Below are 23,436 nucleotides of genomic sequence, written 5' to 3'. Positions count from 1 at the left end.
ATTGGGCCACAAGTGGAGGTGTTCTACTGTCATGCTCAAGTGGAATCATCGATTGATTATCTACGGTTAAGTTGCTGCAGTAGCAGCAACTTAGGTGAAAATTACTTAATATTTACAGATTTAAAATTGCTCTTAATTTGAAATTCCACATCAAAATAGTCTGAAACTTGTTGAGCCACATCTGGAGGTGTTCTACTATCATGCTGAAGTGGTTGCATCCACTGATTATCTACGGTTTAGTTGCTAGAGCTACAGCAACTTTGTTAATAATGAGTTAATATGTAGCAATTTCAAATGGCTCTTATTTTGTAATTCCACATCAGAAATGTCTGAGACTTGTTGAGCCACATCTGGAGGTGTTCTACTGTCATGCTGAAGTGGTTGCATCCACTGATTATCTACGGTTTAGTTGCTAGAGCGACAGCAACTTTGTTCAAAATTAGTTCATATGTAGCAAGTTCAAATGGCTCTTATTTTGTAATTCCACATCAGAATTAGCTGAAACTTGTTGAGCCACATCTGGGGGTGTTCTACTGTCATGCTGAAGTGGTTGCATCAACTGATTATCTACGGTTTAGTTGCTAGATCGACAGCAACTTTGTTCAAAATTAGTTCATATGTAGCAAGTTCAAATGGCTCTTATTTTTAAATGCCACATCAGAATTGACTGAAACTTGTTGAGCCACATCTGGAGGTGTTCCACTGTCATGCTGAAGTGGTTGCATCAACTGATTATCTACGGTTTAGTTGCTAGAGCTACAGCAACTTTGTTAATGAGTTAATATATAGCAATTTCAAATGGCTCTTATTTTTAAATGCCACATCAGAATTGTCTGAAACTTGTTGAGCCACATCTGGGGGTGTTCTACTATCATGCTGAAGTCGTTGCATCAACTGATTATCTACGGTTTAGTTGTTGCAGTGGCAGCAACTTTGTTAATAATTACTTAATATATACTGATTTAAAGTGGCTCTTATATTTCAATTCTACATCACATTTGGATGTAAGTTGTTGAGCAACATAAGGATGTTTAATATTGTCAAAACTGGTTAACTTGAGTCAATGTAAGGGTTTTTAAATGTTTTTATTTTTCAATCAGAAATCATGGGGATGGACTTCTGGAGATCATCATCTGTCATCTGTAAGTGAAGGTAGTCACCTGGAAAAAATAAATTCTTTGAGTGTGACCAAAGTATATATTTACATTTTCACCAGCAGGCCAGAATAAAAGAAAAAATTACACATGAAGCATGAATATAAATATATCATAAATGATGTAAATATGTGTGAAAAGACATAGTCGATAAACCGCAAACATGCTGCTTTTATTTTGAAAAGTAGTGTCAGCCGTCTGTGCCGTAATCCTTAGTGTTTGCGAGACCAACAAAATCAAGTGAGGGCTCACTTGACCGCAGTCTTTCATGCTATCGTTTCCCCCTCTGTGTTTCTCTTAAAGCAGCCTGGTTATTCCACATAATTTAGTTTCTGTTGTTTTTCTGAACTGTTATACAATTGTAAATGATTGTGTTGAATAAAAGCAGCTTTAAGACGAGCTGTAGGTGAAAAAAGGAGCAAATAAACAGTTATTGTAGTGACATAAGGCAGCAGTACCACATCCACCCCCTAGGGGGCAGATTATTTAAAGCAGTGAATTATTTGGTCCAGAAATGTAAAATACTAATTTATAAACAGAAACAATGAGCTGATTTATAATAAAACACCAAACTTTAACAGATCTAAAGACATAAAATGTTCAAACTGCTTAATTTAAGTTTCAGGATTCTGTTATTAGTTTGTGAAATTACAGCTTTAATAAAATTAAATATTGTGACAAAGTTTGACATTTTTATCACTCATTCTAGAAAGTGAAACTCATATTTTACAGATTCATTAGACACAGAACGAAACATTTAAGCCTTTATTTCTGATTATTTTAATGATTATGGCTTCCAGCATAATGAACCATATTTATTTATACAGCGTTTCAAAGCACAACACCTGATTGACCAGAGTGCTGCAAAACAAGTAAAATACAAAACAGAGATAAAACAAAGTAAAAACCCCCAGAAAACATTAACACAGAACAAATAAAACTCCAACCATTGTCAAACTCCCTCTGTGTTAAAGCCACAGAGTCAAAGTGTGTTTCCAGTGAGATTTAAAGGCCTCAGCTCAGGGAGCTTGTCTTCTATGCAGAAGCTGCTCATTTCACAGCTTTGGGGCCACAACAGAAAACACTGGACCACCTCTGAGTTTCCTCTGAGACTGAGGAACCACCAGCAGCCTCTGGTTAGTGGACCTGAGGGAACCAGGTGAGGGGTGTAGGGGTGCAGCAGGCTGGACAAACATGCTGGCCAGGACCATTAAGAGGCTTAAAAACAAAGAAAACAACTTAAAATTCATCCTGAAATAAATGGTCAGTCAATGGAGACAGGCTGAAACAGTGATGTGTTCTCGTTTCTTTGATCCTGTTAAAAATCACTCTGCTGTATTTTATTATAGTTGTAGACGTGACAGAGTGACATGATTCTGGTTAAGAGTTACAATAATCCAGCCAGGAGGTTCTAACAGCATTAATCACTGATTCCAAGCTACGCCTAGAAAGAAGAGGTTTATCCCTAGAGAGACTAACCTGACAACAGCCAGATGCATGTCTCGCTCCGCCTAGCTCCACTCACATACATCTGGGACCTCTCCATAGGAATTGCCTTTATTGAAGGCTGGGCCTTATCAAAAATCCTTGCATATGATTGGATAAGCCACTTGTCTGTCATCTTTATCGACGTGCTATTTCAACCACTCACACCGAAGCTAAGCCGTGACGCTGATGAGAGCTACGCAGGAAAAAAAAACAACCTTTTTTTTGGAGCTAGGCGGAGCGAGACATGCATCTGGCTGTTGTCAGGTTATAGAGAGACGTCTATGATGAAAATAAGATTTTTACCACTAAGTTAATGTGGATTTTAATTAAACCTAAAGGCAGCGTCCATGTTAACCCATAAAATGGTGACAGCAGACTTCTAATGAGGGATCAGGATGGAGAGATCAGCTCTGGTGGAAGATCACTTCTAGTTTACAGTTGTTAAGATTCAGAAAGTTAAGAATCATCCATGATTTGATGTCACAAAGTCACCCAGGAAGGTTAGGGAGGATTTCCAACTGGACGGTGGTCTAAATTATTTTTTTCTGCTTCTTCTTCACAATAATAAGTTACAGCTGCAGGTGGAACAACGTCAGATTCAGTTAATCTGATATTTTGCATTAAGCAGATATACAAACAACCTCTGCTGATATGAAGAAACCAAGAAAGAAACTGGAGTTAAAGTAGAAAGGGTCTAAAACCACCACTGAGTACCAAGATATAAAACAAGTTATTATGCATTTAAAGTCATGTTTTGTTGAATTGATAGATCTCAAAAGTTTAAATATTTTTAAATTCTTTAAAACAGAAGTTTAAAAATTTTCTCGCAATATCCTTTAAGAGTTCAGATGATGTTTCTCAAACACGATGGACGTTTATATAATACTTGAACCTTTTTTTCCTTACGCATAAATATAAAAACCAGGACAATAATACATAAAACCAGCAAAGCTGCTGCTGCTGTGATCCAGATGATCTTTGTCCGTCTCTCTGGTTCTGGAGTCAAAGTTGTTCTCTGAGGTTGAAGCTGATCAGCAGCTGCCGGAAAAATGAAATAATTTATGTTAAAAACTTAAATTAGAGGTTTTAACTTTGTTAGGATATTTTTCATGTATGAATTTCTCAGCAGTTTAACTGTTAAAATGAACCAGAAAGGATTCCTATTACTTCTTCTCACCAGAGACGTTGAGTCGACATCTTCCAGAGTTGAAGCCATCATCAGTCTGAACATCACACAGATACAGACCAGAGTCTTCAGTCCTCAGTCTGGACACATGGAGTCTGATCCGTCCTTCTCTGAGGACGTCTTTGTCACTCTGGACTCGTCCTGAAAACTGTTCATCCTGAGACTCTGACACCTCAACACCATCATGGCCCTGATACCTAAATAATACTCTGGGAGGAGTTAACAAGAAGCAGTAGATGACCAGCTCTCTCCAGGGTCCATCAGGTGTGGTGGTGAAGGTCCACTCCAGAGTGATGCTGTGGTTCTCCTCTGCCTGATAGGAGCTCTGTGTCACATTCACTACAAATGTTGCTGCTGAGGAGACAGAGAGGGAAAGAGAGGAGCAGACACACTGAGAACTGGAACATGGGAGTCTTTAAACTACATCTCTAGAGCTTTCTGTCCCATGATGCTCTCTGTGCTGTCAGAGCTCTGCTTGATGCTCTTCAAGTCAAACTGCTTGATCAGATGCAGCTGGAGGATTGAAGTGTTCCCTTCACTGACAGACTTTTCACTGATTATTGATGGATTTAGACTGAACAAAGAGAAGATGGAAACTGACCACAGAGACATGAGTTGAGGATGATGAGCAGCAGGATCCTGCAGATCATCTTCTCCCTGTGAGAGGAGACAGAGGAGGAGAGTCAGCAACACATCAGCTCCAGCATCAGCAACACACAACCAGCAACATCTGAACTCCTTCAGCTCAAAGAAGGTTGTTCTGTCAGAGATCATGACTGCCACCTGCTGGTGATAAACTAATACAGCAGCAGAGAGACTGCAGGACAGCTTTCCATTCTCTGCAGCTGCTGAACTTTTCATGTGTAAAAACAGCTTCTGGGTAAAATCAGTCTGTTATAATTCATGAGGAGAAAACATCAGAGAGGGAAACCTGGACATCATTGCTGCGTTTTCTTTTCTCCACTGTTAAATAATCAGATTCCTGTTAAAATCAGGAACAAATAATGAGTTTTAATGAATCGAAAATCTGTAAAAAGTGTTGCTGGGAAAACATTTGTTAACGTTTCTACGTTTATTTATCACCGTTCTAACGAAGTGATGCGATAAATCCTGCATCAACAATCAGCAGTGCTTCAGAAACTGTTTCTGGTAAATTACAAATGGACAAACTAAGAAACAGTTCGTGAAAAGACTAAACTTTACGTCATCAAACACACTGAGCTGTGAAATAACAACGAGCAGCAGGACTGAGAGCTTCTGCAGCTCAGGACACGTGGTGTTGTTGTGGTTTCACTTCAAGCACATTTAGGAGGGAAAACGTGCGCTTTTACTTTCTCTTTTTAATCTGATGTGACACGTTATTAACGATAGATCACGTTGGTAACTTCTGCTTTTTCAAAAAATGCTTTTGCTGCTCCGCTTAATTCCCACTAAATTAGCTAATTTAAACGTGTAACACATTAACACCTGTAAATAAAAAAAGCCTCCTCAGCTTTATTAGTGCAGGTGGAGATAATCTCATGGCGAAATAAAGAAACATTTTAAGCAGTTGCAGCAGAATATCAGCTATCAACAAAACCTACAGAAGCATGGAGAACGTCATGATGGTTTTATCACTAACAGGTTATAGTGTTAACAACGATTATCAATCTGATAACAAACGTTTTCATAGAGTTCCTCCACATCCTGAACAGCAGAAACTGTGGAATTAAAAACTGATCAACAATAAAATAAAACAGACTGACCTGATCTGATGAGGATTCATCTGTTAAACTCCCTGGAGGAGAAGAATGAGATCACAGACATTTATACTAAATACGTTTGTAATGTCAATGACTGAGATCACCTTCGTTTTTAAAACTGCCGCTCATAGATGCGATTGGACCTTCCACCAAACCACCAAGCATTTTGATTGGACTGTGGCAGAGATACGTCACCGTACAGTATCGCCCATTGGACGAGACATTACATGAATGTGAGACAACTAAAGTGAAACTAGACGCCTTGATTCAGGCTGAAATAAAAACTTTATTCACATGGTTTAAACTGACAGTAACAACCTTCTAACTCTATAATTATGCAGCAACGGGCAGCCGCTGTTTTAGAGAATATGTTGAGAGTTAAAGTTCCTGCATTTAGTGGAAATATTTATTGATGTATTTTCTGTCAGCTTCTGTGTCTAACTTCCTGTTTTTGTTCTGATGAGGAATAGATGTCCAGGTTTCTTGTGGATAAAGAGTTGTAGTTCCTGTAGTCGTCCAGCAGGTGGAGGCATTCATCTGTCTGCTGCTTTATTTCCTCTCTTCTCATCCAGCTTCTGTCAGCAGGAGTTGTTGGAGACAAACAGCTGATATCCTGACTGAACTCCTTCAGTCCATTGAAGCAGTGAAACAGTGATTTCTCTGAGAGTGGATCAGCAGATCAACTGTTCACTGTCAGCGGATGGTAGCTGGAAGAGGTCAGTCTGAAGAAAACTCTGCTCCAACATCACAGCTCATCACAAATGGCTGCTTTCCAGCTCTGAGAGCCTGAAAGATTTTTCTGGACTGAACCAAACCAAAGCGTCTCTGATCAGAGTCCAGCTTCAGCTTTCTGCCACTTTTCACTGATATTAACCAGAATGATTGTGATTTCAGCAGAAAGCAGCTTTCTCTGTGTTTAGCAGCTGCTACAAGGTGACTTCTAGCCACTGAGATCAGCTGTGAGTTCACAAGCAGACAGTGGAGGAAAGGAGCTTCTAGCTCCTCCTGAAACTCTTTCTGATTCCTGCTTTCATGGTGTCCACCCAGATGTTTGTTCCACCACAGAACAAGAAGAAAGCAACAAGGAAACATCAAATGAACACAGATCCAGGGTCCTGGCTGCACATTTTACTGCTTTGCAGCCAGATCAGCGTCAGATGAAGCCAATGAAATGCTAACGTCTCCACGGCGACAGCAAGGTGAGCTGTGGTGGCTTCAACATTTCTCCAGAGCGTGGAGCAAAGCTGTCTCTACCTTTGTGTCTCTGATCATCTGTGGAGCTCCAAGCTTCAGGTTCTGCTTGTTTCTGCTGCTTCCTGCTAACATCTGCACCTCCACACTAGCTGCATGTGGATGTGTTCCTGCACACCTCCTGCTGGTGATCTGCTGATCAGTGGATCTGATCAGCTCCCTGCAGCTGCAGCTTCCTTTGAAGCAGGCAGACCAGCTGAAGGCATCTGATGCTGCTTTGCCTTCCTGACTGTCTTTTTAAGTTCACATGGAGAGCTCAGTGATCACATCCGGCTTATTTCTGGCTTTCCTGCTTCTAACATCAGACCTGATTGTTGCTTACCTCTGACTGAAAGCACATCTCACCAATAATTCCCCGTTTTTCTCCAAACTCTGGCTTCCTCTGGACTAAAACAGCACAGTCAGCACAGCTTTTTCACACTTTGAGCCTCAATAAATGTAAGAAGAACATCAGAAACTGGGCTGTGAACATCTGAGCCGTCTGGGTTCTCCTCTGGAAGCTGCAGCTGGAGAACCTGGTGGATCATGATGGAGGTTGGAGAGGTTCTGGTTTCAGGCTCATCTGCTGATTAATGCAAAGGAGAGAATTTGGTCCAGTCAGGTTTGAGCTTTTAAACAGCTGCTTTAGCTTTTCTTTCGTCTGCTTCAGGTTCTTATTTAGAGCATTATAGAAAATATGTTTCCTCTTTCTTTGACTTCATATGAGCTCAATAAATGCAGGTTTATTTTGACATCAAGTTTATTGATTTGCTCCTTTTTCTGAGTGCAGAGGCTCAGAATCACGTCACTGACTCTGCAGGTAGACATAAGCTACAACTGAACCATGTAGTGTAATACATTATTGTAAATACGCTTATTCATGGGTAAACAAGATTTCATTCTAAAACCTTTGATATCGACTCTTTCATTGAGGTAGATCAGGCCCGGATTCGGTGTCTGGCTCATGGACACCTTGACCTGTGTAGTGGCAGGAAGTCAATCCGGTTCTCTGCCTCATTATTCTTCTAACATGAGGTAGAGACTATTTTCTGAGGCTAGTGTTCCCCCATAACGCTGATAGCAGCAGTTTCACTGTAACAGTGGCGTTATTAGGACAAAGTGCTTTAGTAATGAATTCAAAACACCTTTAGAACTTCTGTTCCTTCTCTAGAACTCATCCCTGAAGTTTCTGGTCACCAGAAAACAAACTGCTGACTCAGCTTTAAGTCCAATATGGACGAAAGATGGAGGGATCTTTGGAGAGTCCAGAAGATCTTCTCCGATAAATGATCAAGGCAGGAAAAAAAGACATGTAGGGAGGATTGAGATGGTGGTTTTGGTGAATCTATGACTTACTGCCTGATAAACCTAGAGATGAACGCTTAGACCTAAAAACTGAACCAAACTGAACCAATGACGTAACGGAGTAAGAGTCCTCCTGTTACCACCAGAACCAAACCTAAACCAGCATAAAGCCCAAACCTCCCCCGATCCATTGGCTCCTGGGTCTCCTCCTGAGTTTCATGAGGGGCAGCTGCAGAGAAGAAACAAGAATAAATCTTTGCTTTTAACACCAAAACCAAAGAATAAAGAGGAAAACATAGAAGGGAGCATGAAATAAACTCCAAGTCTATTTCTAAGGAAGCAGCAGCTCACCTTTGACCACCAGCTGCCATGTTTTCTGGTGTCTTTGCAGCAGTTCTGTTCATTTACTGCAGCAACATCATCACACCTCCACCACCATGCCTGACAGTAGGAGCTGCTGCTGCTCCTGGGCTGAGGCTGCTTTTCTCCTGACGTCTTTACCTACTTCAGTCTCAACAACGTTCACAGATATTCAATAGTAACTAGAACTGGATTAACAACAGAGAGGCTCTCCCATCTATAAGGGCTCATTATTTAGCAGCTGGATTAAGACCTCCAGGACATTGGTGAGGTTCTCCCTGTGAGGCTTAGTGGAAAACTATGGAGTTATCTCCAGCAGATTCAGTAGTACAACCACTGCTAGATGTGTGGGGGTGGAGACCAGAACCTTACAGACAGAGAGCCAAGGGGGGAACTTCTCCCTGAAGGCAGAGCTTGTTAAAACCTGAAGCCCAAAAGCAGAGAAACCTGCTTAGGCAAGGCAAGGCAAGGCAATTTATCTATATAGCACAATTCAGTACACAGACAATGCAAAGTGCTTTAAATGATTAAAATATAGGAATAAAATCAAGTAGGGATAGAATGTAGAAAAAAAGTAATTTTAAAACAGTTTAACTTGAACATTGAACATTTTAAAACAGTTTAACTTGAACATTCAAAGGCAATTTTAAACAAATGTGTTTTTAATCTTGATTTAAAGGAACTCAGGCTTTCAGCACTTTTACAGTTTTCTGGAAGTTTGTTCCAGATAAGTGGAGCATAGGAACTAAATGCTGCTTAGACGGCTGGAGTTTGACCCTGAGTTCATCCCAGCATCACAAGGTCACAGGTTCACACAGCAGGTATATTATGCTACCACTGCTGGATGCTAAATTGGTAAAAATGGGAATTTAACAGGTTTAACCATTTAGTTAGCAGGAGAGTTTTAGCTTTGTGGTTATTTTTGTAACAATAATGTAGTCTTTGACAGATTTTCTGCCAGCAGAGCCTGCAGCAGTAATTCATGTATTTCTGGACGTCTCCAACTCAGAGAATGATGAAGGCCTCTAACACAGCCATGCTCCACCTGCTCCTGGACTGGCAGAGACGTTCTAACCCCAAGCAGAAGTCCAAGCAGACGGGCCAACATCTGGAGAGAATGGGGACAGGTCCGGCTGATCAGGACCAGGGTTCTGGTCTTGCTCCACCATCCAGAGGTTCTGGAGGGAAGTGGCAGCAATAACCTCAAAGCTTCTGTGATTCATCAGCCCTCTGGGGACTCGGTGCCTCATGTCTCCACCTTCTGCTGCACAGAGATGCCGTCCTCCTCTGGCTGAAGCCCTCGTCTTTAAGAGACGCTCAGGCTTGGCTGATCTTCATTATTTACTTTATTAAATGGAGAAAATGAGCCCAGTTAGTCTATTTACTGAGGAAACAGTCGACTGCTACGACTGAATTAACCTGAGTCAACATGAGGTGCTTTGGGTTCAGGTTATATTCATGTAATTAAGCTTTAAATATCCAGGATTTAACATTCCTGACACTGACTGCCTCTGTTAAAAACTTTCTCATGAATTTTCAGGTATGCTTCCGATCGGCAAAATTATCAGACAGCATGGGATTAATTTCCACTGTTATGCTGATGACACTCAGCTATATCTATCCATAAATCCTGATGAATCCAATCAATTACTTCGACTGCAGTCATGTCTTGATGACATCAAAAGCTGGATGACTTTAAATTTCCTGCATTTAAATTCTGACAAGACCGAAGTTGTAATCTTTGGGCCAGAGTCCTCAAAAAATAAACTTCTTAATCAATCACTGAATCTGGATGGCATTAACTTGGCCTCTGGTAGTAAAGTAAAAAATATTGGTGTTATTTTCGACCAAGACATGTCATTTAAATCCCATATTAAACAGGTTTCCAGAGTTTCCTTTTTTCACCTCCGGAATATCGCCAAAATTAGAAACATTCTGTCCAGGAGTGATGCTGAAAAACTAGTCCATGCATTTGTTACTTCAAGGCTGGACTATTGTAATTCTTTACTATCAGGAAGTCCACAAAATGCAGTTCAAAGCCTTCAGCTGATCCAAAATGCTGCAGCAACAGTTCTGATGAGAATCAACAAGAGGGATCATATTTCTCCAATTTTAGCTTCCCTTCATTGGCTTAAAATCAAGAATAGAATTTAAAATTCTTCTTCTAACGTATAAAGCCCTTAATAATCAAGCTCCATCATATATCAGAGCTCTGATTACCCCGTATGTTCCTAACAGAGCACTTCGCTCTCAGACCGCAGGTCTGCTGGTGGTTCCTAGAGTCTCTAAAAGTAGAATGGGAGGCAGATCCTTTAGCTATCAGGCTCATCTCCTGTGGAACCAACTCCCAGTTTTGGTCCGTGAGGCAGACACCCTGTCTACTTTTAAGACTAATCTTAAAACTTTCCCTTTTGACAAAGCTTATAGTTAGAGTGGCTCATGTTACCCTGAGCTACCTCTATAGTTTTACTGCTATAGGCTTAGGCTACTGGAGGACATCAGGGCCTATTTCTCTCACTCTACTGATTTCTACTGTTCTCCAGTTTTGCATTGCATTACATTGAAATGACTGTTGTCATTTCAGCTTTTAACTTTTTGCTCTCTCTCTTTTTTCTTCATAGTAGGTACACCTGGTCTGGCGTTCTGTTAACTGTGACATCATCCAGAGAAGACGGCTCACCCGCTACTACCATCTAATGTAGAACAGATTACTAGATCAATGTGTGCTTCTGTGCTTGTTTGTCTCTCTTGTTGTGTCTCTGCTCTGTCTTCTGTAACCCCAGTCGGTCGAGGCAGATGACCGTTCATACTGAGCCCGGTTCTGCTAGAGGTTTTTCCTTCCTGCTAACGGGTGTTTTTTCTTTCCACTGTCGCTTCATGCTTGCTCAGTATGAGGGATTGCTGCAAAGCCATGGACAATGCAGACGACTCTCCCTGTGGCTCTACGCTTCCCCAGGAGTGAATGCTGCTTGTCGGGACTTTGATGCAATCAACTGGTTTCCTTATATAGGACATTTTTGACCAATCTGTATAATCTGACCCAATCTGTATAATATGATTGAACTTAACTTTGTAAAGTGCCTTGAGATGACATGTTTCATGAATTGGCGCTATATAAATAAAATTTAATTGAATTGAATTGAAAACGTTGATTTCTCAGCTCAGAGGAAACACTGACAGTAAACAGATCTGGTGATTTCAGATCTACAAATTAAGAGGCATTTTCCCCTCAATAGTATTTCTGTCCTTATTCAGCACTAATGGGAGTAAAAGCAGCTCCAGCAGCATCTGCCTGCCTGTAGAAAGCATCAACAGAACCTAAACTGGGCCAAGAAATCTGAGACATGCTTCATAATATGTGGGCTGAGGTTCTGTTTACAACATTCAGCAATATTTTCATAAAATATCTGGTTTTCAGACCTTGTTTGTAACTCAGATCCTCACCCAGAGCAGCCTTGGTAACTCAAAATGGTGTGAAGTACAAATAGCCCTGTTCATGGCGTCGAAACGCACGTTTTGATATATAGTTTGTGAGTGTACACCCTACGGTTCTGTTAATGTAAATATATTTTATGCAATAGAAGTGAAAATAACAAACGTACCCAGAAACAGGAAGAAGACGTCCAAATGCTGCTGCTTAAACGTTGTTCCAACATAATCTAAACTTTTCTTTACTATTTTCTAACCTTTTAAACTCTCTGTAGCAGGTCATGGAAGAAAAACTTAAAAATTAATTTGCTCCCTGCTTCTAGAAACCCACTTTCATGTTATCGTTTCCCCCTCTGTGTTTCCCTTAAAGCAGCCTGGTTATTCCACGGGATTTAGTTTCTGTTGTTTGCTGAACTGTTATATAATTGTAAATGATTGTGTTGAATAAAAGCAGCTTTAAGACGAGCTGTAGGTGAGAAAAGGAGCAAATAAACAGTTAATGTAGTGACATAAGGCAGCAGTACCACATCCACCCCCTAGGGGGCAGATTATATAAAGCAGTGAATTATTTGGTCCAGAAATGTAAAATACTAATTTAGAAACAGAAACAGTGAGGTGATTTATAATAAAACACTAAACTTTAACAGATCTAAAGACATAAAAAGTTCAAACAGCTTAATTTAAGTTTCAGGTTTCTGTTATTAGTTTGTGAAATTTCAGCTATTAAAATAGAATATTGTGACATTCTATAAAGTTTGATATTTTTGCCATTCATTCAAGAAAGTCAAACTCATATTTTACAGATTCATTAAACACAGAATTAAATGTTATAAGCCTTTATTTCTGTTGATTTTAATGATTATGGCTTCCATCACATCATAATTAACCATAATTACTTATACAGCATTTAAAAAGCAAAACACCTGATTGACCAGAGTGCTGCAAATCAAGTAAAATACAAAACAGAGATAAAAACAAAGTAAAAACCCACAGAAAACATTAACATAGAACAAATAAAACTACAATCATTGTCAAACTCCCTCAGTGTTAAAGCCACAGAGTCAAAGTGTGTTTCCAGTGAGATTTAAAGGCCTCAGCTCAGGGAGCTTGTCTTCTATGCAGAAGCTGCTCATTTCACAGCTTTGGGGCCACAACAGAAAACACTGGACCACCTCTGAGTTTCCTCTGAGACTGAGGAACCACCAGCAGCCTCTGGTTAGTGGACCTGAGGGAACCAGGTGAGGGGTGTAGGGGTGCAGCAGGCTGGACAAACATGCTGGCCAGGACCATTAAGAGGCTTAAAAACAAAGAAAACAACTTAAAATTCATCCTGAAATAAATGGTCAGTCAGTGGAGAGAGGCTGAAACAATGATGTGTTCTCGTTTCTTTGATCCTGTTATTAATCACTCTGCTGTATTTATAATAGTTGTAGACGTGACAGAGTGACATGATTCTGGTTAAGAGTGACAATAATGCAGCCAGGAGGTTCTAACAGCATTAATCACTGATTCCAAGCTACGCCTAGAAAGAAGAGGTTTATCCCTAGAGAGACGTCTGTGATGAAAATAAGGATTTTACCACTAAGTTAATGTGGATTTTAATTAAAGCTAAAGGCAGCATCCATGTTAACCCATAAAATGCTGACATCAGACTTCTAATGAGGTCAGGGTGGAGAGATCAGGTCTGGTGGAAGATCACTTCTAGTTTACAGTCGTTAAGATTCAGAAAGTTAAGAATCATCCATGATTTGATGTCACAAAGTCACCCAGGGAGGTTAGGGAGGATTTCCAACTGGCTGGTGGTTAAAATTTTGTTTTTTTCTGCTTCTTCACAATAATAAGTTACAGCTGCAGGTGGAACAACATCAGATTCAGTTAATCTGATATTTTGCATTAAGCAGAGATACAAACAACCTCTGCTGATATGAAGAAACCAAGAAAGAAACTGGAGTTAAAGTAGAAAGGGTCTAAAATCATCAACTGAGTACCAAGATATAAAACAAGTTATTATGCATTTAAAGTCATGTTTTCTTGGATTGATAGATCTCAAAAGTTTAAATATTTTTAAATTCTTTAAAACAGAAGTTTAAGATTTTTCTCGCAATGTCCTTCAAGAGTTCAGATGATGTTTCTTAAACACAATGTTATTATATTTGAACCCTTTTCTTCTTCTTCCTTTTACAAATAAATATAAAAACCAGGACAATAATGCATAAAACCACCAAAGCTGCTGCTGCTGTGATCCAGATGATCTTAGTCATTCTCTCTGGTTCTGGAGTCAAAGTTGGTCTCTGAGGTTGAAGCTGATCAGCAGCTGCTGGAAAAATTAAATTATTTATGTTAAAAAGTTACATTAGAGGTTTTAACTTTATGAGAATGATATTTTCCATGTATACATTTCTCAGCAGTTTAACTGAACTTCTCACCAGAGACGTTGAGTCGACATTTTTCAGAGTCTTCATGATCACCAGTGTATACCTGACACTCATACAGACCAGAGTCTTCAGTCCTCAGTCTGGACACATGGAGTCTGATCCGTCCTTCTCTGAGGACGTCTTTGTCACTCTGGACTCGTCCTGAAAACTGTTCATCCTGAGACTCTGACACCTCAACACCATCATGGCCCTGATACCTAAATAATACTCTGGGAGGAGTTAACAAGAAGCAGTAGATGACCAGCTCTCTCCAGGGTCCATCAGGTGTGGTGGTGAAGGTCCACTCCAGAGTGATGCTGTGGTTCTCCTCTGCCTGATAGGAGCTCTGTGTCACATTCACTACAAATGTTGCTGCTGAGGAGACAGAGAGGGAAAGAGAGGAGCAGACACACTGAGAACTGGAACATGGGAGTCTTTAAACTACATCTCTAGAGCTTTCTGTCCCATGATGCTCTCTGTGCTGTCAGAGCTCTGCTTGATGCTCTTCAAGTCAAACTGCTTGATCAGATGCAGCTGGAGGATTGAAGTGTTCCCTTCACTGACAGACTTTTCACTGATTATTGATGGATTTAGACTGAACAAAGAGAAGATGGAAACTGACCACAGAGACATGAGTTGAGGATGATGAGCAGCAGGATCCTGCAGATCATCTTCTCCCTGTGAGAGGAGACAGAGGAGGAGAGTCAGCAACACATCAGCTCCAGCATCAGCAACACACAACCAGCAACATCTGAACTCCTTCAGCTCAAAGAAGGTTGTTCTGTCAGAGATCATGACTGCCACCTGCTGGTGATAAACTAATACAGCAGCAGAGAGACAGCAGGACAGCTTTCCATTCTCTGCAGCTGCTGAACTTTTCATGTGTAAAAACAGCTTCTGGGTAAAATCAGTCTGTTATAATTCATGAGGAGAAAACATCAGTGAGGGAAACCTGGAAAGCATTGCTGCGTTTTCTTTTTTTCCACTGTTAAATAATCCGATTCCTGTTAAAATCAGGAACAAACAATGAGTTTTAATGAATAGAAAATCAGTAAAACTTTTTACTGGGAAAACATTTGTTAACGTTTCTACGTTTATTTATCACCGTTCTAACGAAGTGATGCGATAAATCCTGCATCAACAATCAGTAGTGCTCCAGAAACTGGTTCTTGTAAATTACAAATGGACAAACTAAGCAACAGTTTGTGAAAAGACTAAACTTTATGTTATCAAACACACTGAGCTGTGGAATAACAACGAGCAGCAGCAGGACTGAGAGCTTCTCCAGGTCAGGACATTGTTGTGGTTTCAGTTTCAAGCACTTTTAGGAGAAAAAACGTGCGCTTTTACTTCCGCTTTTAATCTGATGTGACACGTTATTAACGATAGATCACGTTGGTAACTTCAGCTTTTTCAAAAAAATGCTTTTTCTGCTCCGCTTAATTCCCACTAAATTAGCAAATTTAAACTTTACACATTAACCCCCTTTAAACAAAACCACAAACCTGGTATAAAAGCCTCCTCAGCTCTATTGGTGCAGGTGGAGATAATCTCAGGGCGCAATAAAGAAACATTTTAAGCAGTTGCAGCAGAATATCAGCTATCAACAAAACCTACAGAAGCATGGAGAACGTCATGATGGTTTTATCACTAACAGGTTATAGTGTTAACAACGATTATCAATCTGATAACAAACGTTTTCATAGAGTTCCTCCACATCCTGAACAGCAGAAACTGTGGAATTAAAAACTGATCAACAATAAAATAAAACAGACTGACCTGATCTGATGAGGATTCATCTGTTAAACTCCCTGGAGGAGAAGAATGAGATCACAGACATTTATACTAAATACGTTTGTAATGTCTATGACTGAGATCATGTTCGTTTCTAAAGCTGCCGCTCATTGATGGGATTGGACCTTCCACCAAACCACCAAGACTTTTGATTGGACTGTGGCAGAGATACGTCACCGTACAGTATCGCCCATTGGACGAGACGTTACATGAATGTGAGACAACTAAAGTGAAACTAGACGCCTTGATTCAGGCTGAAATAAAAACTTTATTCACATTGTTTAAAGTGACAGTAACAACCTTCTGTCTCTCTAGAATTATGCAGCAACGGGCAGCCGCATAGAGAATATGTTGAGAGTTAAAGTTCCTGCATTTAGTGTAAATATTTATTGATGTATTTTCTGTCAGCTTCTGTGTCTAACTTCCTGTTTTTGTTCTGATGAGGAATAAATGTCCAGGTTTCTTGTGGGTAAAGAGTTGTAGTTCCTGTAGTCGTCCAGCAGGTGGAGGCATTCATCTGTCTGCTGCTTTATTTCCTCTCTTCTCATCCAGCTTCTGTCAGCAGGAGTTGTTGGAGACAAACAGCTGATATCCTGACTGAACTCCTTCAGTCCATTGAAGCAGTGAAACAGTGATTTCTCTGAGAGTGGATCAGCAGATCAACTGTTCACTGTCAGTGGATGGTAGCTGGAAGAGGTCAGTCTGAAGAAAACTCTGCTCCAACATCACAGCTCATCACAAATGGCTGCTTTCCAGCACAAACATCAGCTCTGCTTTCCAGCTCTGAGAGCCTGAAAGATTTTTCTGGACTGAACCAAACCAAAGCGTCTCTGATCAGAGTCCAGCTTCAGCTTTCTGCCACTTTTCACTGATATTAACCAGAATGATTGTGATTTCAGCAGAAAGCAGCTTTCTCTGTGTTTAGCAGCTGCTACAAGGTGACTTCTAGCCACTGAGATCAGCTGTGAGTTCACAAGCAGACAGTGGAGGAAAGGAGCTTCTAGCTCCTCCTGAAACTCTTTCTGATTCCTGCTTTCATGGTGTCCACCCAGATGTTTGTTCCACCACAGAACAAGAAGAAAGCAACAAGGAAACATCAAATGAACACAGATCCAGGGTCCTGGCTGCACATTTTACTGCATTGCAGCCAGATCAGCGTCAGATGAACCCAATGAAATGCTAACGTCTCCACGGCGACAGCAAGGTGAGCTGTGGTGGCTTCAACATTTCTCCAGAGCGTGGAGCAAAGCTGTCTCTACCTTTGTGTCTCTGATCATCTGTGGAGCTCCAAGCTTCAGGTTCTGCTTGTTTCTGCTGCTTCCTGCTAACATCTGCACCTCCACACTAGCTGCATGTGGATGTGTTCCTGCACACCTCCTGCTGGTGATCTGCTGATCAGTGGATCTGATCAGCTCCCTGCAGCTGCAGCTTCCTTTGAAGCAGGCAGACCAGCTGAAGGCATCTGATGCTGCTTTGCCTTCCTGACTGTCTTTTTAAGTTCACATGGAGAGCTCAGTGATCACATCCGGCTTATTTCTGGCTTTCCTGCTTCTAACATCAGACCTGATTGTCGCTTACCTCTGACTGAAAGCACATCTCACCAATAATTCCTCGTTTTTCTCCAAACTCTGGCTTCCTCTGGACTAAAACAGCACAGTCAGCACAGCTTTTTCCACTTTGAGCCTCAATAAATGTAAGAAGAACATCAGAAACTGGGCTGTGAACATCTGAGCCGTCTGGGTTCTCCTCTGGAAGCTGCAGCTGGAGAACCTGGTGGATCATGATGGAGGTTGGAGAGGTTCTGCTTTCAGGTTCATCTCTGCTGATTAATGCAAAGAGAGAATTTGGTCCAATCAGGTTTGAGCTTTTAAACAGCTGCTTCAGCTTTACTTTCCTTTGCTTCAGGTTCTTATTTAAAACATTTTTAGATAATATGTTTCCTCTTTCTTTGAGACCAATAAATGAAGGTTTATTTTGACATGAAGTTTATTTTTCTGCTCCTTCACTGAATCTAAGAAATTGTTTCTGTTGTTTTTTTCTAAAATATTCTCAGAAATACTTTTTCATCTCTTGGTTGACGCCAAACTACGTCCAATCCACTTTATTTATATAGCATCATTTTAACAAACACAAGGTTTCCAAAGTGCTGTACAACAAAATAAAACACGCTAAATATATAACACAGTAAAATATGAAGTAGACAATAGAATGATAAAAGCAGTAGAATTAAATAAATAAACAACTAAAAGCTACTGCCCACACATAATACAAATATGCATGTATAAACATAACCATCAACACTCTGCATGGTTACAAAAGCTAAAATCTCTGTGTCAACAATCTCTAGTTGACACATAGTCCCATCCTGCAGTCAGTTACAGATGACATTTCTGTTCATGTTTAGTTTCACTTTTGCACATTAAGCTCCCCCTTCAGTCTCTGCAGACCAGAAAGAAGCTTCATAGTGAACTTCAGTGACTGCAGCAGAAGAACAAATCTCTCTTCCAGCTCCTCTGAAGTGTTCAGTTTCTAATGAAACAGTAAAGTGAACAATACATCCCTCCATCACTCAGGACACAGAGGTCTCACTCTGTCTGAATTTCTGCTGCAGTCAGCAGGAAACTTTCTTCATTTCTACCTGATGGTCTGAACGGTTTAGTGTTGGTGGAGATCAGATCTCTGTTCATGTAGATTTAGCAGAAAACAACAGTCCCTCCACCTTTGGAGGCATTCTGTCTGCTGCTGATGGGAATCTCCTACTAACCTGTTTGCACCTTTAACTGGTTATTTGTCTCATCATTAGACTGAACTTTGATCACTTCTGACTCACTGGGTTTAATTTCTGGGTTTTAATCATGTTCACATTTGACCTTGTGTGGTTCAGATTAAAGTTCAGAGGTCAATCACAGTAAAAGTCTGATTTATTGGCTGAAAATGTGTTTAGAAATGAGTAAAAATTATGAATTCTAGAAAATACACCTATTAAAGTAAACATATTAATTATGTAAAAAAAAATATTCATTTAATTTTTAAGGATGGTGAAAAGTTGGAGTAAACAGTGGAGCTATTTGATCAACCACAGGAGAGAGAAATCCTCATGACTCGGTTTGAGTTTGTTGCACAGTGACTGAAGAAGGAAGTTTGGTAGGTTATCTTTTGGATGCCATTAAACAGGTTTAACTGGTTAATCATTTGCTACTTGGGTGGTGACAACAGCTCATGGTTTTACTCCCTCTTGCTTAGTCTATATAAACTGTCTGCAAAGCTCTTCTCATGACTGCTGCTGCTTTCTGTTTGCTCCTCTTTGTCTTCTTCAGTCTCCTGGAGCAGCGAGGATCGTTGGACTCACAGCAACAGAGGAGACGGTGAGTATGTCTGCTGTGTTTTACTGCTTGATGTCTTTATGGATCCATTAGTTTTCATCCATGCTTTCCTACCTCCATCAGCCAGAAACAAACCTTCATGAGGACTTAGTAAAACCTGCTTTAACTGATGTGGTTCTGGTCCATAGTGGTCCATATAGTGAGGAGTAGCAACAGATTTTTCTGGATCTAAGCCCCAGGAGAGTGGGGCTTAGATCCTCTCCTGAAGAGTATACAGGATCTGAGTTTCTGATTACAGAGGGATGATCGACTGTTTCTAATTTCTGCAAGGAGCTTTATAATAAATTAAACCAAAGGCCTGCAATGATACACATATTTTTTCTTCACCGGGTTCCTTCCTCTGATCTGTTGTGAGAGGAGAGGACAGCTCCTTTCTTTTTGCTCGTTTTGAGTTTTATACATTTCAACGTTTCAGCTGTTCTATGCTGGGTTTCTAATTAGGTGATAAATCACATAAACACATAATTAGCATATTTGCTCATGTACTTCTGATCTAGGCTGTAGGAGAGAGAAGCTTTTGGAAAGACAAAAAATGTATTAAAAACAAGTTTGTTATGAAATAATTCATGATTTTATACATCGTCTCATAAACCAAATTTACCAAAACAACAGTTATCAGAGGCACACAGTGAAGGAGGTGAATTAGGGAGTCAAGCTGTTCGTGAATCAAAGTCAGGGACTTATTTTACTGCAAAACCTTCAGAGGAGAAAAAGAGACTAGGTTAAAAACTGTATTTAAATTATATTTATATTCTTCTTTGTAATCCAGGCAGAATCTCCAGCAGCTTTCAGCTTCAACATTTAGTTAAAAGGGAGCGCAGTGGGTCTCTGTCTTCTCTGCTGACTTTTCTCTGAGCGCCGCTTCAGAAAGAGGCTGCTGCAGTCTGTCAGAGGCAGACAGCGCCCCCTGCTGCCTCTAGATAGACACTGTAGGTTATTTGCTGCTTCATGACAAGTCGCTGATAACCAACAACACAGGAAAAGTCACTAGATTTGTCGTTAGTCGCTTTTTTTTGGGGGGGGGGGGGGGGTAAAAAGCCACTAGAATGCCCTGAAAGTCGCTTAATATAGCAACAAAGCCGCTAAGTTGCCAACACTACTGTGGACAGCGCAGCACTTCTTGGACAGAAAGATGAGACACTTTGAACCTAAACACGTTCATGTAAATCCTGTCATGTTTATTCTGACTTTAATGTGATGAATTAACTGAACAGAAAGAAAACAAATCTTTCAGTGATTTCCAGATTTGCCTCCCTGATGTTTTCTCCTCATGAATTATAACAGACTGATGACCCCACGGTTCTTACCCAGCAGCTGACTTATAAAAATAAACCTGAATTATTTACTGAGTATCAGCCTCATTAATATTAAAATGAAGCAACACTTTATTCTGTAAGTTAGACTATGTGTGTTTAAGGTGTTTAATTAATTATTTAGTTAACCTTTATTTATACAGGCGTCTCATTGAGAAACAAGTTCTCATTTACAAGAAACAACATAAATCTGCTTGATGAGAGCTGAGTGGAAACATCTGCTGGACTCCAGGTGAGACTAGAAAAGTAACTTTATATGGTCTCTAATGGAGCTTCTGTCTGTTTTCTCTTTTTCTATTAATCCATCCATCTGTCTTAGAACTGCTCACAGGGGCTTATTTGTATTTTATGTCATTCTTCTTTTAATTAACCTTCATTAGCTGGTCTCTACCTTGGTGTCTCTGTTTTATTGAGGTGTCTCTGTCCTAAATTGGCTCCTTGTGTTCTGAGATGTTTCAGAAAAAGGAGAGAAACATGTTTTGGTCTCAGATGACTAAGTTTCCTCTGGTGCTAACCACTAGTTCCAGCTGAAGTCTTTGGAGTCTGGACTTTGTGGATTCATCAGCTTCAGCAACTTTTACAACATTTATACATATTGATTGTGGAATATGTTAACATTTTAAATGCCACCTTGTTTCCATGTCATGTTAGGCTTGATGTACTGTTGAAGAAAAGCTACACGACACGACATTATATGTTCCAGTTTACAGCAACAAGGGAGCGTTCCACATAGAAATATTTGGTTATGAGGGAGTGATGCTGGAGCTGATGTGTTGCTGACTCTCCTCCTCTGTCTCCTCTCACAGGGAGAAGATGATCTGCAGGATCCTGCTGCTCATCATCCTCAACTCATGTCTCTGTGGTCAGTTTCCATCTTCTCTTTGTTCAGTCTAAATCCATCAATAATCAGTGAAAAGTCTGTCAGTGAAGGGAACACTTCAATCCTCCAGCTGCATCTGATCAAGCAGTTTGACTTGAAGAGCATCAAGCAGAGCTCTGACAGCACAGAGAGCATCATGGGACAGAAAGCTCTAGAGATGTAGTTTAAAGACTCCCATGTTCCAGTTCTCAGTGTGTCTGCTCCTCTCTTTCCCTCTCTGTCTCCTCAGCAGCAACATTTGTAGTGAATGTGACACAGAGCTCCTATCAGGCAGAGGAGAACCACAGCATCACTCTGGAGTGGACCTTCACCACCACACCTGATGGACCCTGGAGATTTCTGTTCATCTACTGCAGCTTGTTAACTCCTAGGAAAGAATCAGTCCTTTATGAGGTCCATGATGGTGTTGAGGTGTCAGAGTCTCAGGATGAACAGTTTTCAGGACGAGTCCAGAGTGACAAAGACGTCCTCAGAGAAGGACGGATCAGACTCCATGTGTCCAGACTGAGGACTGAGGACTCTGGTCTGTATTACTGTGATGTTCAGACTGATGATGGTTTCAACTCTGGAAGATGTCGACTCAACGTCTCTGGTGAGAAGAAATAATAGAAATATTTTCTGGTTCAGTTGAACAGTTAAACTGCTGAGAAATTCATACATAAAAATATCATTATCATAAAGTTAAAACCTCTAATCTAATTTTGAACATAAATAATTTCATTTTTCCAGCAGCTGCTGATCAGCTTCAACCTCAGAGACCAACTTTGACTCCAGAACCAGATAAATGGATAAAGATCTTCTGGATCACAGCAGCAGCAGCTTTGGTGGTTTTATGTATTATTGGCATAGTACTCTTCCTCATTGTCCTCCTCATTGTCCTCCTCATGGTCTCCCTCTTATGCAGAACCAGGTCACAGGGGAAGCAAACTGATGAGAAATGCTCAGATCCTCTCTTTCCCCTGAAACCTCCTCCAGCTCCTCTGGAGAAAGCCTCCTGGTGGGAAACACCTGGATCAGCTCCAAAGGGAGGTGTCCAGGAAGGATTCTGAACAAAGGTCCGACCCGCCTCAGCTGACTCCTCTCGGTATGGAGGAGCAGCAGCTCTATCCGAGTCTCTCCTGGATGGCTGACCTCCTCACCCGGGAGAGCCCAGCCACCCTGCAGAGGAAGCTAATCTCAGGATCTAGTTCTTTCAGTCATGACCCAGATTTCCTGACCAGGTGAGGGTAGGAACGTCAAACGATGCTTCACCACAAAACATTGATCCAACGCATTCATTACAGTCCATCTGAGGATCTCTAGCTCCATTCTGCTGTCATTCTTGAACAGGACCCTGAGATACTTGAACTATTATGAAGAATGTTAATTTAAATGCACTTTAGCTTTTTGTATATCTTAGTATTGTTGAGTTTATCTTGAATTTTAAATCTACTGTAATTTTAGTGTCAGTAACTCTGCTGTCTGATCAGATGTTTCATCTTCTGTTGTTTTAAATGTTGTTTGTGTGAAGATTTGCTCCTAAACTGCCATCAGCTGCTGTGTTTCTTCCTGTTGCTTCATTAAAAACTTCATCCAGCAGCTTCATCTGAGTGAGGATCTCACCTCCCTGAACATCCAGATGTTGACAGACTCACAGACTCTAAACTTTAGTACAAATCATTTTAATCAGGCTGGAAAACATCCAAGTTTTTCCCTCTTTGATAAAACAAGACAACTAAATTATAAATATTAAGCCTTTATTGCTGTTTTACATTATTG

At 40.5% G+C, this 23,436-nt stretch overlaps 4 protein-coding genes across 7 annotated transcripts in view; 2 read left to right on the top strand and 2 right to left on the bottom strand.

Annotated features, from left to right (window-relative positions):
- LOC118565835 overlaps positions 1-5,689 on the bottom strand; it is a 38,424-nt gene extending 32,735 nt beyond the window's left edge. The window contains exons 1-4 of one of the 3 annotated variants that reach the window (XM_036146898.1): positions 5,574-5,689; positions 4,430-4,485; positions 3,820-4,182; positions 3,194-3,683 (exon numbers count right to left, since the gene is read on the bottom strand). In XM_036146898.1, coding sequence (XP_036002791.1) covers positions 3,487-3,683; positions 3,820-4,182; positions 4,430-4,485; positions 5,574-5,593 — 636 coding nt within the window. In that variant the 5' untranslated portion in view covers positions 5,594-5,689 and the 3' untranslated portion in view covers positions 3,194-3,486. Of the gene's footprint in view, positions 1-3,193; positions 3,684-3,819; positions 4,183-4,429; positions 4,486-5,573 lie in introns of those variants that run through there. The other 2 variants (XM_036146899.1, XM_036146900.1) reach the window with 2 other exon arrangements.
- LOC118565834 overlaps positions 1-23,436 on the top strand; it is a 74,107-nt gene that overhangs the window by 13,610 nt on the left and 37,061 nt on the right. The gene's annotated exons all lie outside the window — the stretch shown is intronic.
- Positions 13,929-16,216, bottom strand: LOC118565837. Of its 2 annotated transcripts, none has more exons than XM_036146906.1 (4): positions 16,088-16,216; positions 14,931-14,986; positions 14,321-14,683; positions 13,929-14,211 (listed from the first exon to the last, which is right to left on the bottom strand). In XM_036146906.1, exons 1-4 carry the CDS (start codon positions 16,105-16,107, stop codon positions 14,042-14,044), a joined length of 609 nt encoding a protein of 202 aa, XP_036002799.1. In that variant the 5' UTR covers positions 16,108-16,216; the 3' UTR covers positions 13,929-14,041. The 2 variants fall into 2 exon arrangements, with proteins under 2 accessions (XP_036002799.1, XP_036002800.1); XM_036146907.1 differs by having other exon boundaries at positions 13,929-14,208.
- Positions 20,638-22,902, top strand: LOC118565805. The gene is made up of 5 exons (XM_036146819.1): positions 20,638-21,030; positions 21,605-21,660; positions 21,908-22,270; positions 22,411-22,502; positions 22,654-22,902. Exons 1-5 carry the CDS (start codon positions 20,996-20,998, stop codon positions 22,900-22,902), a joined length of 795 nt encoding a protein of 264 aa, XP_036002712.1. The 5' UTR covers positions 20,638-20,995.

The sequence above is a fragment of the Fundulus heteroclitus genome, chromosome 14 (assembly GCF_011125445.2).
Source record: "Fundulus heteroclitus isolate FHET01 chromosome 14, MU-UCD_Fhet_4.1, whole genome shotgun sequence".
NCBI classification, from domain to species: domain Eukaryota; kingdom Metazoa; phylum Chordata; class Actinopteri; order Cyprinodontiformes; family Fundulidae; genus Fundulus; species Fundulus heteroclitus.
This window is presented reverse-complemented; position numbering and strand designations above follow the sequence as displayed.

Excerpts from the sequence above, each read along its gene's own strand:
- LOC118565837 (XM_036146906.1), bottom strand. The coding sequence starts at position 16,107 with ATGAATCCTCATCAGATCAG. Across the intron at positions 14,987-16,087 it reads ATGAATCCTCATCAGATCAG|GGAGAAGATGATCTGCAGGA; the intron begins GTCAGTCTGTTT and ends CTCCTCTCACAG. Across the intron at positions 14,684-14,930 it reads CCTCAACTCATGTCTCTGTG|CAGCAACATTTGTAGTGAAT; the intron begins GTCAGTTTCCAT and ends CTGTCTCCTCAG.
- LOC118565805 (XM_036146819.1), top strand. The coding sequence starts at position 20,996 with ATGAGAGCTGAGTGGAAACATCTGCTGGACTCCAG. Across the intron at positions 21,031-21,604 it reads AAACATCTGCTGGACTCCAG|GGAGAAGATGATCTGCAGGA; the intron begins GTGAGACTAGAA and ends CTCCTCTCACAG. Across the intron at positions 21,661-21,907 it reads CCTCAACTCATGTCTCTGTG|CAGCAACATTTGTAGTGAAT; the intron begins GTCAGTTTCCAT and ends CTGTCTCCTCAG.